The 17,937-nt window shown below is 48.3% G+C and overlaps 1 protein-coding gene across 1 annotated transcript; it reads right to left on the bottom strand.

The window, feature by feature from the left end:
* Positions 1–4,104: 4,104 nt before the first annotated feature.
* Positions 4,105–17,451, bottom strand: LOC140376669 (nucleotidyltransferase MB21D2). Its single transcript, XM_072462147.1, has 4 exons — positions 17,178–17,451; positions 14,711–14,838; positions 11,445–12,118; positions 4,105–8,564 (listed from the first exon to the last, which is right to left on the bottom strand). Exons 1-4 carry the CDS (start codon positions 17,297–17,299, stop codon positions 7,974–7,976), a joined length of 1,515 nt encoding a protein of 504 aa, XP_072318248.1. The 5' UTR covers positions 17,300–17,451; the 3' UTR covers positions 4,105–7,973.
* Positions 17,452–17,937: the final 486 nt, after the last annotated feature.

The following is a 17,937-nucleotide window of genomic DNA, read 5'->3' as shown; positions in this document are numbered from 1 at the left end:
GACTCTAATCTAACTCTAATCTGACTCTAATCTGACTCTAATCTAACTCTAATCTGACTCTAATCTAACTCTAATCTGACTCTAATCTAACTCTAATCTGACTCTAATCTAATCTGAGCCATTCACAAAAACACGTTACGCAAATTCAACTCTTTGTGTGTGAGACTAAAGGGACTAAAAGCAACAAAAAGCGACCAAAACATGTCTAAACATGACAAAAACGCAACAAAATCGACAAAAATGTGACTGAACGACTCTTTTTAATCCTGAAGTACTTCCTGGTTTGTGTGTGTGAGGGGCGTGGCTAAAGCTAGGGTAAACAGGAACAGTTTTGCCTCATTTCTTTGATTTCTCTCAAAGCCTCTACGCCGCGTTTGAACCTATCTTAATGTCACGCTAATGCTAATGCTAATGTTAGACGCATTATGACCTGGAAATATCAGATTAACAGGAAACGGTTGTCGCTAACGTGCTATGCTAGCTTTGTGTTGCTAAGGCTCGACATATGAGTTAGCATCAGTGGAAATACGGCGCTTTAGCACGAGATCAAGTCAGAGTTTGGTCTATTTAGTCCAGTTAACGATTACAATTATTAGTTTGTTATTGTTTACAGTTGATTCATCGTTGCAGCTGTAGAACCAGAGAGTGGGGAAGGACATTCAACAAAGACCAGGCTCGGATTGAACTGAACCCCAAGTCCAAAACAGGAAAAACTCTTAAATATTAAGATAACAATGTGAAACTTCTGTCGTTTCCTCACACAAAGGTAAGAAACAAATGTATGACACGTTTTCAACACGTTGTCAAAGTTTTCTAACAGAAATAAGGCGTTTAATGTGTGAAAAGAGCCAAAATGTCACATATTTGGGACGTTTAAATCTAATTTGCCTTGTCTTTTAGACTTAAAACTGTAATAAATCAGACTCGGATGTAGATAAATCCTTGTGTGTAAAGTTTGGTGTTGGAGAAACTTTCAGGCCTTTGGTTGTTTCCAGGTCAAAGTTTAGGACGAAAAACGGACCAAAAAAACAAAAAAAAGGAAATAAATAAAGAGTTTTTGTCTGACGATTGTGACGCTCAAAATACAATTCTATGATTCTATTCTTCGTTCAGATTTATGCTCCGGTTCTGCCTTTTCAGGACTTTTTATTTGCGTTCGGATCATGTTTTGTTTTAAAGTGGTAATCGCCATGGCAACCGCCCGGATTTCTCCCCGATGCCAGGCCTGTCCTTAGAGCGGGTTCTGTCCAGACTCCCCCGGGGCCCGATCCGGTTTCAGTCCAGAGTCCGGACATGATCCGAGACCATCTGATGCTAAATCAATACTAGACCACAACACGAGGCGTAAACAAGAGAGTAACAAGTCTGACAACGCCTGAACCCAGGCCAGGACAGGATCTGAACCGTGTCTAAACCCGGTCTGAACCAGGGCAGAACAGGCTCTAAACCCTGTCTAAACCAGGTCTGAACCAGGACTAAACCCGGTCTGAACCAGGCCAGAACAGGCTCTGAACCAGGATAGAACCAGGACTAAACTAGGACTACAACAGGACTAACTACTCAGGTCTAAGTCAGGACTAAACCAGGGAAGAACCTGCCTAAGTCTGGACATAAACTGCATTCACACGTGTGCATCAAAACTGGTTCAAAATTAAAGAGTAAAACCTGTAAAAGACCCGGACCTAGCGGGCCAGAACCAGGTCTGAACCATGTCTGAACCAGGTCTAAACCAGGTCTAAACCAGGTCTAAACCAGGTCTGAACCAGGTCTGAACCAGGTCTGTCTCCATCCCTCCGCAGTCCCCGGGCCTCCTCCCCTTCTCTTCCCGGGACACATCGCTCTTCTTTCGGCTCAGACTCTCCGCGTGTGCCGCTGTTTTGCCGCTGATTTGCCGCTGTTTTGCCGCTGATTTGCCGCTGTTTTGCCGCTGTTTTGCCGCTGTTTTGCTGCATCACACACGCACACATCCCATAATAACCACACCTATGTGCCGCTCCGGTGCCGCAGCCGCACCGCGCAGCCCGCAGCTCCCGCGGTGCCTCGCCCTGTCCCCGGCCGTGCTCCCGTTCTCTCCCCGGTTCCTACCCGGTTCCTCCCCGTTCTCTCCCCGGTTCCTACCCGGTTCCTCCCCGTTCTCTTCCCGATTCCTCCCCGGTTTCTCCCCGGTCGCTCCCCGGTCGCTCCCCGGTTCCTCCCCGGTTCCTCCCGCTGCACCGTCACGTCCCGCCGCGCACTCACCTGACGGCGTCTTCTCCTTGCTCTCCATGCCGGCCGCGGTGCGCTGTGACGCGGGGGGGGGGGCGGGGGTGCGGGGGTGCGGCGCGGCGCGGCTCAGGTCCGCATCAAACCGGGCGGTGGCGGGAGGACAGCGGGAGGCTCCGAGGTCTTCGGCGGGACGCGGGGCTCCGGTGCTCGGTCCGTACGTGACGCGCCTGATGCTGATGCGTCTGGTGCCGCAGCCTCGCGCGCTCACGGGACGGTGAGCGGCGCGGTGACGTCAGCGGCGGAGGAGGAGGAGGCGCCTTTGGGTGACAGCCGTGATTGACAGAGGAACAAGTGCCGCTGCGGAGGCGGAGCAGAGACCCGGGTCTGGACCGGGTTTAGTCCTGGTTTAGTCCAGGTTAGGACCGGGTTTGGACAAGGTCTGGACCTGAACTAAAGCTGGACTAAAGCTGGACTAAAGCAGGACTAAACCAGGACTAAAGCAGGTCTAAACAAGGACTAAACCAGAACTAAAGCAGGTCTAAACAAGGACTTAACCAGGACTAAAGCAGGTCTAAACTAGGACTAAAGCAGGACTAAAGCAGGTCTAAAGCAGGTCTAAACAAGGACTAAACCAGAACTAAAGCAGGTCTAAACAAGGACTTAATCAGGACTAAAGCAGGACTAAAGCAGGACTAAAGCAGGACTAAAGCAGGTCTAAAGCAGGTCTAAAGCAGGTCTAAACCAGGACTAAAGCGGGACTAAAGCAGATCTAATGCAGGTCTAAAGCAGGACTAAAGCAGGACTGAAGCAGGACTAAAGCAGGACTAAAGCAGGTCTAAAGCAGGTCTAAACCAGGACTAAAGCGGGACTAATGCAGGTCTAAAGCAGGTCTAAAGCAGGACTGAAGCAGGTCTAAAGCAGGTCTAAAGCAGGACTCAAGCAGGACTCAAGCAGGTCTAAAGCAGGACTAAAGCAGGACTAAAGCAGGACTGAAGCAGGTCTAAAGCAGGTCTAAAGCAGGACTCAAGCAGGACTCAAGCAGGTCTAAAGCAGGACTAAAGCAGGACTAAAGCAGGTCTAAAGCAGGTCTAAAGCAGGACTGAAGCAGGACTAAAGCAGGTCTAAAGCAGGACTGAAGCAGGACTAAAGCAGGTCTAAAGCAGGACTAAAGCAGGACTAAAGCAGGTCTATAGCAGGTCTAAAGCAGGACTAAAGCAGGTCTAAAGCAGGTCTAAAGCAGGACTAAAGCAGGTCTAAAGCAGGTCTAAAGCAGGACTAAAGCAGGTCTAAAGCAGGACTAAAGCAGGTCTAAAGCAGGTCTAAAGCAGGTCTAAAGCAGGACTAAAGCAGGACTAAAGCAGGACTAAAGCAGGTCTAAAGCAGGACTAAAGCAGGACTAAAGCAGGACTAAAGCAGGTCTAAAGCAGGACTAAAGCAGGTCTAAAGCAGGACTAAAGCAGGTCTAAAGCAGGACTAAAGCAGGTCTAAAGCGGGACTAAAGCAGGTCTAAAGCAGGTCTAAAGCAGGACTAAAGCATGACTAAAGCAGAGCCTTTCACAGCCAGATGTTTTATGTTTCATTGATTTTTTTTATGTTTGCTCTGCCCTGTGTCTGCAAGTCGAGGAGTCCTGAAGTGGATCCGTCTGTTACGGTTTAGTCCTGGTTTAGTCCTGGTTTAGACCTGGTTCAGATCTGGACGAGCTCAAACAGGGACTAACCCTGTTTGAGCTCTTCCTGTGTTAAATAAAGCTCTGGCCATTAATCGTGTCCCACTGAGTTTCCACCTGCTGCATTTAATCTGCCAAAATACAGGACTAAACCAGGACTAAAACCTAAACAGACAGATCCACTTCAGGACTAGATCTTGTACAATTTCCGTCCTAAAATGAAAAAGTCAGATTGTTTGTGTTTAAAGTTTTTTATTCAAGGTGTATTTACAGGAGCAGGTCACATGACGTGTCACACCAATCCTCAACCGTTTCACATTTTAAGTTTTTCTTTCTTTACTTTTCGGTCATTTAAATATATTCTTATAAAGAAGAGGAACGATCGAGTGACGAGCGACAAACTCAGCAGCAAAACTCACATCACAGTTTAGAGACACAAACCAGGACTAAACTGGCCTATACCAGGACTAAACCGGCCTAAACCAGGACTAAACCTGGCCTAAACCGGGTCTAAATCAGGCCTAAACCGGGTCTAAACCAGGTCTTAACCAGGCCTAAACCGGGTCTAAACAGAGTCTAAACCGGGCCTAAACCGGGCCTAAACCGGGTCTAAACCGGGCCTAAACCGGGTCTAAACCGGGCCTAAACCGGGTCTAAACCGGGTCTAAACCAGGCCTAAATCGGGTCTAAACCGGGTCTAAACAGAGTCTAAACAGAGTCTAAACAGGGCCTAAACCGGGTCTAAACCGGGCCTAAACCGGGTCTAAACCGGGTCTAAACCAGGCCTAAATCGGGTCTAAACCGGGTCTAAACCAGGTCTAAACCAGGTCTAAACCAGGTCTAAACAGACTTGTGTTCTCTTTGAATGTGGCTGTAAAACATGGAACATAAAATTACAAAAAAATCACATTTTAAACAGGTGCAAAATAAATTTACTCAAAAGAAAAAACTAAATGTTAAAACTTACACTTTTGCATTTTTATTTTGGATCAACAAAACGTTTTAATCCAATTTAAGAAAACTGTCAAATTCAGCTCATTTCCAGTGGTTTAGTGAGATTATCGTACAGTTCATCATCATCATCGACATGATTTAGTCCTTTCTGTGGACGACGTCACGTTTTCACATTTCAGTGTCAGAGTCAGTGCAGTTTAGTCTGAAGCGGACTGAAACATCAGAACCATCAGACGTTTCACCCCAACATGGAATGAAAAGGTGAAAAATGAGTCAAACACGAGGCATTCGAGCCGAGTTCAGACAGAAACGACCAGGACCTTCATTACAAACGGTGAGGAGCTCGTTCTGCTTTCTGTTTGGACAAAAACAGCTTCTACACCGCGTCAAACGGTTTGGTCAATGTGAATGTAAACTTTAATTTTAATACAGTTTAAAAGAAGTGAGGTGTGTGTAAAGTTTCTTAAATTAAAGCATATTTTCTGGACTATAAATTGCACCTTTTTTCATAGTTTTAGCCGGGGTGCGACTTATACTTATATTTATACTTATATACTTATACTGTGAAGCGACTTATATGTGATAATATTTGTTATTTTCACACTTGCAACCGCATTTCATACTCCAGTGCCACTTATAGTCCGGAAAATACGGTAATCACCATTATTTTAGTGTTCGACGTCAAAACCGTTATTTCTATTGAACGTTCAGACTTTTTAACACATTTTTAACCAATAAGAGTCTGTTTAGTGGATTTTCTGTCTGAACGCCACGTCGCCGTGGAAACGCCGCCGCACACAAACCGCTCAGAACGATTCACGTGTTCAGAATGGTCCCGTTACCGTCCCGGCGGTCTGAGCGGCGGGCTCCGAACACAAAACACGTGCAGTGGTTTTTACATTCTGTGCAAAGTTCAACAAAAACACACGTTTCCAGAATAATAACTTCAGATATTTACAGCAGTTTAAGAGACGCTCGTCACATCCTGAATCCAACATCCAAACACACCACACTCTGAACCTGTATCTGCACAAGCAAATCTGCATAAAATATGTCTAAATATGTCTTAAGCCCGGTTTGTACACTTACACTTTGGAACGCTTCAGCAGATCCTCCTGAACGATACTTTTATAATCCTGAGGCCGATCTTTCTTCAAGCAGCTCTCAGACGCGGCTCAAAGCGACAAAAACGGAACTTAAAGTGACAAAAATGCGACTAAAAGCAACAAAAATGTGAAATGCAACAACAGCAACAAAAACGCAACTACAAGTGACAAAAATGTGACAAAAACGCACTAAAAAGCCACAAAACAACAACTAAAAGCGAGAATTATGCGACAAAAACATGACTGGAAACAAAAACATGACTAAAAAGAAAAAATAAATGACAAAAACGCAACTAAAGGCAACAAAAACTACTAAAAGCAACAATTATAAGACAAAAACAGGACTAAAAGTGACAAAAACGCAACTCAATGTGACATAAAGGTGGCTAAAAGTGACACACATGAGACAACACAACAAACAAAGACAAAACAACTAAATGCCACAAAAACGCAACAAAAACATCACTACAAGTGCCATAAATGTGACAAAACGCACTAAAAGCGACAAAAAAGAAACGTAAAGCAACAATATTGCTAAGTGACACAAACATGACTTATTTTCACAAAAATGTAAAAAAACACAACTAAAAGTGACAAAAACACGACTAAAATACAACAAAAATACGACTAAAAGTGACAAAAACACGACTAAAAGTGACAACTATGTGACGCCTTGGCTTTGCATCAGGTTCAAGACTGAGCGGTTTGAAGTTGGATTCCCGTTTGTGCGGCGGGTTTAAAGGCATTGAGCAGTAACACAGGGCACACAGTGAGAGCGCGGGAAAATACAAAAATAATCTGTGCAGACGAACACGACACTTTGCACTTTGTGGCTAAACCAGGGTTAAAAAAAGGACAAGGCCAAACGAGAGCGAGAGAAACAGCACCAGACTCCACCAGAGAAACACGCTCAGAAAACTCAACATTTTTAGTCATAATCCACTATTTTATGTCATAATTGTGTCACAATCTGCTATTGTATGTCATTTGTGCCATAATCTGCTATTTTGAGTCATAATCTGCTATTTTGTGTCATATTTGTGCCATAATCTGCTATTTTATGTCCTATTTATTGTCATAATCTGTTATTTTGTGTCATAAAATGCTATTTAGTGTGGTAATGTGCTGTTAAATGTCCAGTAAATGCAGTAAATCCAGTGTTAAATGTGTTTAAAGCGTCACTTTTACTGACACTAAACAGTTTGTGACATTCTGCGCTTCATCCCACTTTCCTCCAGACACATCACATCCTGACACGTTCAGACACGGGACGTACACTCACACGAGTTTTGCATGTTTTTGCTTACGCACTTCCTACAGGCTCCAGAGGGAGGCGCTGTAATCACTGGTGGAGTTTGGCGTCTGCGTCGGAGAGTTAAAGGCTTCTGTGGGCGGAGTTCTGAGCCAGAGAGAAAACAGACTTCAGCACAACAAAGTCACCACAGTGGTGGCCCTGCAGGGCGACCAGCAGGTGGCGACCAGCAGGTGGCGACCAGCAGGTGGCGACCAGCAGGTGACGGCAAACACGGCAGGGAGATGGACATGGGCGGGAGCCATGGGTTTTAGTCGATTAAACTGTTTTTTTCACCTGTAAAGACCTTGTTTACAAGTGTTTCTGGAGCTTGGGGCCTTGTGGGTGGATCTTGGGGCCTTGTGGGGGCAGTTTGGGTCAGACGTTTGGTCGGAGAACGTTCTGGGACCAGCTCAAAGTTCAGAAATGTTGGATGTGAATGAAAGATGGTGTTTTTGTGCTCAGATCTCTCTCTCTGGCTCAGACGTAAAGGCTTCAGTTTGAAGGATTCTGTGGTGAGACAAAACATCTGCTGAAGAAAAACATCTACTTGAGCTGAAACTGATCGACCTCAGAGCGTTAAGATGGATCAGAGTCGAAACCATTTGTGACACGTTTAAACCTGATTCAAGAGGAGTTCAGACGTGATGAAGCTTTGACGTGTCGGGACGGCGACTCCAGCTCACGTGGACGTTTGTCCTCCAGGTCGAAGGAGCGGTCGCAGGAAACAGAGGAAAGCGTTCGCGACTTTCAAAAGAACTTGTCGTCGATGCGAAAGTGCGGCCGCGTCACGTCGTCCGGGTTGATGAAGACGGAGATGGACTTGCCAGGGTTCTCCGTGACGAGCTGCTGGAGCTTCTTGGCGAGCCGGTCGTCAGGCTGACTGTCGCCGCCGGCGTCCGACTGCGGCGACGGCAGGTTGGACGAGCTGCCACGCCACTGCAGCTCGGCCGTGAGCCGGTGCGCCGCCTTGGCGTGCTCGATGGTGGTGCGCAGGTGCTCGATGGGGTCGGAGCGCACCGAGCAGAGCTTCCGGGCGTGGAGCACGGCCGTCTCGTCCGACAGGTGCTCCAGCATGTTGCACTGCGGGATGAAGTAGTTGGGGCAGGTCTTGTTGACGAGGCAGTGCTGCAGGTCGTCGATGAGGCCCAGCAGGAAGTGGGCGGAGAAGTCGTCCTGGCACAGGTAGGAGGCGGGCAGTCGGTCGCACGCCCACAACATGGCGCTGCGCAGGTGGTACGGGCTGATGGCTTTGGGCCGCGACAGCAGCTTGATGATGATGGCTTTACACGCCTGGTACGCCTGCATCAGACTGGGAGAGATGCACTTCTTCAGCTGCACCTGGAACACAACGCACTGATGTGAGGTGAGGAACCATGGAGCCAGAGGAACTATAGAGCGAGAGGAATCATAGAGCGAGAGGAACCACAGGAGGTGAGGAACCATGGAGCGAGAGGGACCACAGGAGGTGAGGAACCACAGAGCGAGAGGAACCACAGGAGGTGAGGAACCATGGAGCGAGAGGAACCACAGGAGGTGAGGAACCATGGAGCGAGAGGAACCATAGAGCGAGAGGAACCACAGGAGGTGAGGAACCATGGAGCGAGAGGGACCACAGGAGGTGAGGAACCACAAAGCGAGAGGAACCACAGAATCAGAGGAACCACAGAGCGAGAGGGACCATGGAGTCAGAGGAACCACAGGACGTGAGGAACCATGGAGCGAGAGGAACTACAGAGCGAGAGGAACCACAAAGTGAGAGGAACCACAGAGCCAGAGGAACTACAAAGTGAGAGGAACCACAGGAGGTGAGGAACCATGGAGCGAGAGGGACCATAGAGCGAGTGGAACTACAGAGCGAGAGGAACCATAGAGCCAAAGGAACCACAGAGCCAGAGGAACCATAGAGCCAGAGGAACAACTGAGCGAGAGGAACCACAGGACGTGAAGAACCATGGAGCGAGAGGAACCATATAGCCAGAGGAACCATAGAGCCAGAGGAACCACAGAGTGAGAGAAACCGCAGAGCGAGAGGGACCATACAGCTAGAGGAACCACAGGAGGTGAGGAACCATGGAGCGAGAGGGACCACAGGAGGTGAGGAACCATAGAGCCAGAGGAACCACAGAGCCAGAGGAACCATAGAGCCAGAGGAACCACTGAGCTAGAGGAACCACAGGACGTGACGAACCATGGAGCGAGAGGATCCATAGAGCCAGAGGAACCATAGAGCCAGAGGAACTACAGAGCGAGAGGAACCGCAGAGCGAGAGGGACCATAGAGCGAGAGGAACTACAGGAAGTGAGGAACCATGGAGCGAGAGGGACCATAGAAGGAGAAGGTGGAACCTGCAGGTGAAGCTCACACACGTCGGGGAAAAGAACTGCTCGACTTCTACACCGCTGATCTAAAGATCACAGGGGGCGCTCTTCCTCTCACAGACACAGGGGGCGCTCTTCCTCTTACAGACACAGGGGGCGCTCTTCCTCTCACACACACAGGGGGCGCTCTTCCTCTCACAGACACAGGGGGCGCTCTTCCTCTCACACACACAGGAGGCGCTCTTCCTCACACAGACACACGGGGTGCTCTTCCTCACACAGACACAGGGGGCGCTCTTCCTCTCACAGACACAGGGGGCGCTCTTCCTCACACAGACACAGGGGGCGCTCTTCCTCTCACAGACACACGGGGTGCTCTTCCTCACACAGACACAGGGGGCGCTCTTCCTCTCACAGACACAGGGGGCGCTCTTCCTCTCACACACACAGGAGGCGCTCTTCCTCACACAGACACAGGGGGCGCTCTTCCTCACACAGACACAGGGGGCGCTCTTCCTCTCACAGACACAGGGGGCGCTCTTCCTCTCACACACACAGGAGGCGCTCTTCCTCACACAGACACAGGGGGCGCTCTTCCTCACACAGACACAGGGGGCGCTCTTCCTCTCACAGACACAGGGGGCGCTCTTCCTCTTACAGACACAGGAGGCGCTCTTCCTCTCACAGACACAGGGGGCGCTCTTCCTCTCACAGACACAGGGGGCGCTCTTCCTCTCACAGACACAGGGGGCGCTCTTCCTCACACACACACAGGGGGCACTCTTCCTCTCACACACACATGGGGCACTCTTCCTCTCACACACACATGGGGCACTCTTCCTCTCACACACACATGGGGCACTCTTACTCTCACACACACACATGGGGCACTCTTCCTCTCACACACACACATGGGGCACTCTTCCTCTCACACACACACATGGGGCACTCTTCCTCTCACACACACATGGGGCACTCTTCCTCTCACACACACACATGGGGCGCTCTTCCTCTCACACACACATGGGGCGCTCTTCCTCTCACACACACATGGGGCACTCTTCCTCTCACACACACACATGGGGCACTCTTCCTCTCACACACACATGGGGCACTCTTCCTCTCACACACACACATGGGGCACTCTTCCTCTCACACACACATGGGGCACTCTTCCTCTCACACACACATGGGGCACTCTTCCTCTCACACACACACAGGGGGCACTCTTCCTCTCACACACACATGGGGCACTCTTCCTCTAACACACACATGGGGCACTCTTCCTCTCACACACACATGGGGCGCTCTTCCTCTCACACACACAGGAGGTGCTCTTCCTCACACAGACACAGGGGGCGCTCTTCCTCTTACAGACACAGGAGGCGCTCTTCCTCTTACAGACACAGGGGGCGCTCTTCCTCTCACAGACACAGGGGGCGCTCTTCCTCTCACAGACACAGGGGGCGCTCTTCCTCTCACAGACACAGGGGGCGCTCTTCCTCTCACAGACACAGGGGGAGCTCTTCCTCTCACAGACACAGGGGGCGCTCTACCTCTCACAGACACACGGGGCACTCTTCCTCTCACACACACACATGGGGCACTCTTCCTCTCACACACACATGGGGCACTCTTCCTCTCACACACACACATGGGGCACTCTTCCTCTCACACACACATGGGGCACTCTTCCTCTCACACACACACATGGGGCACTCTTCCTCTCACACACACATGGGGCACTCTTCCTCTCACACACACATGGGGCACTCTTCCTCTCACACACACATGGGGCACTCTTCCTCTCACACACACATGGGGCACTCTTACTCTCACACACACATGGGGCACTCTTACTCTCACACACACATGGGGCGCTCTTCTTCCGGTTACCCACCTCGCTGCGGGCAAACGACAGGCGCCACTCGTTCTCCTTGCGGCCCTTGTAGGAGCACGCCGGCACCAGGTAGAAGCCGCTGATCACCTCCTCCTCCGTGATCTTCCCGTCCCAGAAGTGGTTCTCCATGAGCCACGACTGGGCCACGGCGGGCCAGCCCTTGAAGGACACAACGGGCACGATGTCGTAGAGCATGCGGCTGCTGCCCACGCCCAGGATCACCGAGATGATGGTGCCGTTCCGCTCCACCTTCTCCACACGTGGCATCCCCCGCTGTGGCTTCTTCTGGATCTCCAAGAGCACCGCCGCGACCGAGGCGTGGAACCAGTCGGCCACCAGTGTCGGCGAGAAGAAGTAGTTAGTGGCGCCGCTGATGTGGTCCACGACGGTGCAGCAGTCCTTCCACTTGCTGATGGTGGCCTCGTCGAAGAGCCGCAGCGAGAGCCAGGAGTGGCCCAGTGCCGAGTGGCGCATGTCCAGCGTCACCGGCTGGTTCCGGTCGTGCAGCTTGAGCGCCGGCACCAGCAGCGTGAAGTCCATGTCGTAGTCGGTGCCGCGGGCGTAGACGCTCAGCTCGTCCAGGTCCAGGTCCACCACGCCCTCTCGCACGCCGCCCGACAGCAGCAGGTACTCGTTGGCCACGGGGAGCTTCTGGTCCAGCTTCTGCACCAGGCCTGCAACGGAAACGAGGAGAGTTTAGAGAAGAGTTTTACACAGATTCAGCACCAGGCCAGGAACAGAAACAAGAATAGTTTAGAGAAGGTTTTACACAGCTTCAGCTCCAGGCCAGGAACAGAAACAAGAACAGTTTAGAGAAGAGTTTAGAGAAGGTTTTAAAGAAGGTTTTACACAGCTTCAGCACCAGACCAGGAACAGAAGCGAGAAGAGTTTAGAGAAGGTTTTACACAGCTTCAGCACCAGGCCAGGAACAGAAGCGAGAAGAGTTTAGAGAAGGTTTTACACAGCTTCAGCACCAGGCCAGGAACAGAAGCGAGAACAGTTTAGAGAAGGTTTTACACAGCTTCAGCACCAGACCAGGAACAGAAGCGAGAAGAGTTTAGAGAAGGTTTTACACAGCTTCAGCACCAGGCCAGGAACAGAAGCGAGAAGAGTTTAGAGAAGGTTTTACACAGCTTCAGCACCAGGCCAGGAACAGAAGCGAGAAGAGTTTAGAGAAGGTTTTACACAGCTTCAGCACCAGGCCAGGAACAGAAGCGAGAAGAGTTTAGAGAAGGTTTTACACAGCTTCAGCACCAGGCCAGGAACAGAAGCGAGAAGAGTTTAGAGAAGAGTTTAGAGAAGGTTTTACACAGCTTCAGCACCAGGCCAGGAACAGAAGCGAGAAGAGTTTAGAGAAGGTTTTACACAGCTTCAGCACCAGGCCAGGAACAGAAGCGAGAAGAGTTTAGAGAAGGTTTTACACAGCTTCAGCACCAGACCAGGAACAGAAGCGAGAAGAGTTTAGAGAAGAGTTTAGAGAAGGTTTTACACAGCTTCAGCACCAGGCCAGGAACAGAAACAAGAAGAGTTTAGAGAAGGTTTTACACAGCTTCAGCACTAGGCCAGGAACAGAAACAAGCAGAGTTTAGAGAAGGTTTTACACAGATTCAGCACCAAGCCAGGAGCAGAAATGAGAAGAGTTTAGAGAAGGTTTTACACAGCTTCAGCGCCAGGCCAGGAACAGAAACGAGAGGAGTTTAGAGAAGGTTTTACACAGCTTCAGCGCCAGGCCAGGAACAGAAACGAGAGGAGTTTAGAGAAGGTTTTACACAGTTTCAGCACCAGGCCAGGAACAGAAACGAGAGGAGTTTAGAGAAGGTTTTATACAGTTTCAGCACTAGGCCAGGAGCAGAAACGAGAGGAGTTTAGAGAAGGTTTTACACAGTTTCAGCACTAGGCCAGGAGCAGAAACGAGAGGAGTTTAGAGAAGGTTTTACACAGCTTCAGCACCAGGCCAGGAACAGAAACGAGAGGAGTTTAGAGAAGGTTTTACACAGCTTCAGCATCAGGCCTCAAGTCCCTAAATTCCATAAACGCTCTAAAGTCCCAAAAAGCTCTAAAGTCTCTAAACGCTTTCTGCATTAAGAACAGATAAACAGATCTGCTGAGTGTAGTTTCATCCTTCAGCCACCAGGGGACGAAGTGCTACCTCAGCCATATTTGTCAAAACCATCTATATTTTTCCAATTTTGTGATATTTATCTATTGAAATCACATTGTTACACGTTTGCCTCGCACATCTTTTATTTATCTTTAAGGATCCTTAGATGTTTGCAGAGGAGCAGAAAGAACTGAACTATTTTGGTAAAACAATATCTGATTATTTTTGGATCAGATTTGAGATTTAAAATGTGGCTCAAACAAGACATTTATTTCGTCATGTTTATAGTCAAATCTTTGACACTCAAAGCTCACGAGACACAGGTTTAGTCTCTCTAAGAACAGCAGATTTGTATATGATGCTTATAATCAATCTTGACGTCAGCGCTAAAAGGAAACATTACGTCATGTTTATTAATAATTCATATGCAGCGATCTGTTCTGCATCGTGTCCATACGACCTCTACTGCACGAGCTGCAGCCACAACCCACCAACCCACCAACCCCCAAACCCCCCAGCACAAGAGTTTACAAGAGGAAGATCAGCTCACATACTTCTTATACATATAGAATACATGTAATACATGCATTATACATGTATTACATGTATTATACTGGACACTGGAGTCAGAGTGAGGACAAAGACACTAGAGCCACGTTTCCACTGGTTCACTTTGTCCAGTCCTAAAGTGTGTCTCTGTCTTAAGTCTCTGGTCTGGGCCGTGTCTTGGATCCAAAGTGGCCCCTGAGAGGTTCTGGCTCCCAACGCGCTCTGGCTCTTGGGCTCCAGGTGGACTTTAGCTCAGGGGGAGGAGCTTCACAGCACAGACAGATGATTGGACGAGAGAGAGAACGCAGACTCAGGCCAAAACAAGAGGCAAAAAGCAGAGAAACACTAAAGAATCTCCAAACTCTGACTTGATCTCGTGCTAAAGCGCCGTGTTTCCACTGATGCCCTCAGGACTAAACCAAGTCTTGAAGATCTACTACATGAGCACAAACATTAATTCTAAATCCAAAGGGTTTTATCCACCTGCATTTTTCAATCAGGGATTATATCAGGGATTATACAACCAGACTAAAGCAGGACTAAAGCAGGACTAAAGCAGGACTAAAGCAGGACTAAAGCAGGACTAAAGCAGGACTAAAGCAGGACTCATACTCACCCAGCATGGAGAAGATGAAGTCTTTGGCCGTGTGGATCTCCAGCGCTCGTTGGTCGTCGTATTCTCGCTGCTCGTGTTTGCTCAGCTCCAGAATCAGACGACTGAGTTCCTCCATCCGAGCCCCAGACCTGAAACAAGAACCAAACCAGGTCTAAACTAGGGCTAAACCAGGTATAAATCAGGTATAAAACCAGGTCTGAACTAGGGCTAAACCCAGGGCCAGCCCAGCCTATAAGCGAACTAAGCAGCCGCGTAGGGCCCCGAGGCGTTAATAGGGCCCCCAATCTGGCAACCCGTCTTATGCGAAGTGCAAGCGCAGCGTGCGCCACTACTGTTATATGTTACACAGTTGTGTGCGCTGCTGGCGCGGCAGCGCACACAGCGGTAACATATAACGCACAAACCACATTTATTTGTAATGACAATCTGGCAACCAAGAAACCAAACCTGCGCTGATTGGGCAACTTCATTGTGCGCGAGCAGAACGAGAGCAAAACATAAACACAACACAACGTGGTCCTCATGTCCAGAGGAATATATCCCCCCGATGCCGAAAAACTAAAGAAGAAACTTCTTGATGTAAAGAAACTGCAAACTCAACAACACTCTCCAGGTATTGAACTTCTCTTACAAAGAGATGGTTAATGCTGCTGTTTGAAACAACACGAGTCTGTCACGTTCGCTCAGGCTGGAGGCGACGAGAGCTCTGCCCCGCGCACAATATGTGTCTGAATGAAAGATAATAAGCTTAACATTGACACCAGCCCGTGTCAGCTGCAGGTGAGGCCGGTGAGGGGCGTCTATGCCCCGGTCACTAAGAGGCGGAGATCCGGTCCGGACGAGCGCCGTCTCGTCCAGAACCTCTGACGTGAGACTTTGGAGTGAACAGTGTGCGGCCCCTGTCCTGGGCCCCTGAGCAGCCTCAGTCAGAGATGAGGGGTTTGAGTTTGCGTCCCTCTCTCTCTCACATCTCCATGTGTCAGATCAATCATGACTCGTGTCTGTTTGACTTTGACTTCTTAAAGTGCAATGAGAGGAACGTAAAGGTTTATGCAAGTCAGGTCCATCAGCCAATCACATCGCAGCATTGTTTCATGCAGGAGTCCAGTGTGTGATGTTCTGATCAGAACAAACATTTATATTGTAATTCACTTTTAATAGAGCAATAAAACATTTCAATTTATTTAAAAAGCATCATTAGACTATTTGTTATAAATTATAATAAATTGATAGTGAAAAATAACCCGACTTATCATGATTACGTCTGTTATAGAATAATACTATATATTTTTATATAAAAGTGGCAAAGTTGCAGAAACAGTCTCTTCACTAAAGCTAGATTTGGACCTTCACTTCTAGTTCTGTTCATTCTCTGGGAATAACATGTTTGGACTGTTTTATCAGTGTTAATTGTTAATCAAGCAATACTTATGCCATTTGTTTAAATTAATATAACTTGTTTTGTCACTTTAGCAAGAAGGAACAGTTGGGAGCAGTAAAAGATAAATTAGTAAGGATAACTATTACTTTTACATTTTCAGTTAAAATGAATAAATTTGACCATAATTATTTTTCATAGCCAATATTGTATTGAGTAATTAAGTACACTAATGTATTAATAACTGGCTTTAGTCATTTTCTCCTGGCACAGTTTCATCACATCATCATTTTATAGCATTACAACCTCAACATTTGACTCTTACTTTAGCCGGCTGGACCACATTAAAATGCACCAGAAGACCCAAAAAAGGTCTGAAAATCTCTGGGGGAGGGCCCCCAGACCCCCCCTTTTCATTAATTTAAACTAATGTGCTAATGTGGCTGTAAACCCTTAACGCCCACAAATACGCCCAAAAACATATCTGGGACGTGTTATTTGTACAGGGAGTAGGAAGGATGTCAGCGGAATACCAAGTTGCATTGTGGGATTTAAGTTATCAATATTTGACCTTGTGAGGTGTTGAGAATAAACTAACTGGCAAACAGATGCCCTGGAGTTTTGGTGCGCTTTGTTTGCGTTGAAGAAAGTTCCCATATGTGAATTGTTTACTGACGATGGCAATAAAACTGATTCTGATGACGTGGTGAGGGGCCCCCAAAAATGTTTTCGCTTAGGGCCCCCTGAAGGCTTGGGCCGGCCCTGGCTAAACCAGGACTAAACCAGGACTAAATCAGGACTAAATCAGACCTGAAACAAGAACCAGGATTTAGTCCTGGTTCTTGTTTCAGGTCCAGGTCTGAACTAGGGCTAAACCAGGTCTAAACCAGGTCTAAACCAGGTATAAACCAGGCCTGAACTAGGGCTAAACCAGGACTAAATCAGGACTAAATCAGGACTAAATCTGGTCTAAATCAGAACTAATGCAGACCTGAAACAAGAACCAGGTCTAAACCAGGTCTAAAGGCCCACATCACTAACGGAGTCTAAAGCTCCTGAACAAACGGGTTCTTTGAGTCCAGCTCTGACCTGAAGTCGAGCTCGGGGCCCAGTCCGTTACCGAGGCCTCTCCCCGCGGCCAGGGTCGGGCTGCTCCCCGCGCTGCCTCCGCCGCTGCCGCCTCCGGAGCGAGTCAGACCGGGCGCCGCCATCCTGAGTCCCACTGTCCGAGCACCGAGCAGAACCGTGCACCGAGCAGAACCGTGCACCGAGCAGCGCGAGCCCGAGCCGTGCACAACAACAACAGCCGCAGCCCCGGAGCGAGACACCGGAGAGATGCAGCAGCTCCTTCACAGCAAAAGCACGGGCCACACGGGGAGGAGTCTGCGGCGGCGGCACCACAGAACTCTAGATAAAACCATTGTAACCATAGTAACCAATGTCCAGCTGCCGCGCCCATGTTGGAACTTCACAATGGGAAATTACAATCACAAGATGGCCCCGGCTTCCACGACAATCGGGCCCTTTAATTTATTTTTATTTTTCATGTTTTATTTTATTTATTTTTCCTTTATTTATTTATTTATTTTCTTTTTTATGTTTCTTCTTTTTTATTTATTTTTTTTATTATTATTATTATTATTTTTTTTCATGTTTTATTTTTTTTATTTAACAAATCATGACAGAGAAGTGTGTACAAAACGCAGGGGGCGGGGCTTGGTATACTAATCAGAAAACATGGTAAATTAATATATTTCCGGTGTAGAAAACTGGACTTAATTACGTCCCGCAAAACATTTAGCATGCAGGAGAAGCAGGTTAATGACGATTTGTTTAATCTTCTGTTAAA

This window comes from Eucyclogobius newberryi, unplaced genomic scaffold (assembly GCF_026437365.1).
Source record: "Eucyclogobius newberryi isolate DKJ021-1_F unplaced genomic scaffold, fEucNew1.0.hap1 SCAF_10, whole genome shotgun sequence".
Lineage (NCBI taxonomy): Eukaryota > Metazoa > Chordata > Actinopteri > Gobiiformes > Gobiidae > Eucyclogobius > Eucyclogobius newberryi.
This window is presented reverse-complemented; position numbering and strand designations above follow the sequence as displayed.

What these genes read in the sequence shown, in the direction of transcription:
- LOC140376669 (XM_072462147.1), bottom strand. Translation starts at nt 17,299, where the DNA reads ATGGCGGCGCCCGGTCTGACTCGCTCCGGAGGCGGCAGCGGCGGAGGC. An exon ending in GGCCCCGAGCTCGACTTCAG is followed by an intron (nt 14,839 to 17,177) that starts GTCAGAGCTGGA and finishes TTCTTGTTTCAG; the next exon opens with GTCTGGGGCTCGGATGGAGG. An exon ending in TGTCGTTTGCCCGCAGCGAG is followed by an intron (nt 8,565 to 11,444) that starts GTGGGTAACCGG and finishes GTTGTGTTCCAG; the next exon opens with GTGCAGCTGAAGAAGTGCAT.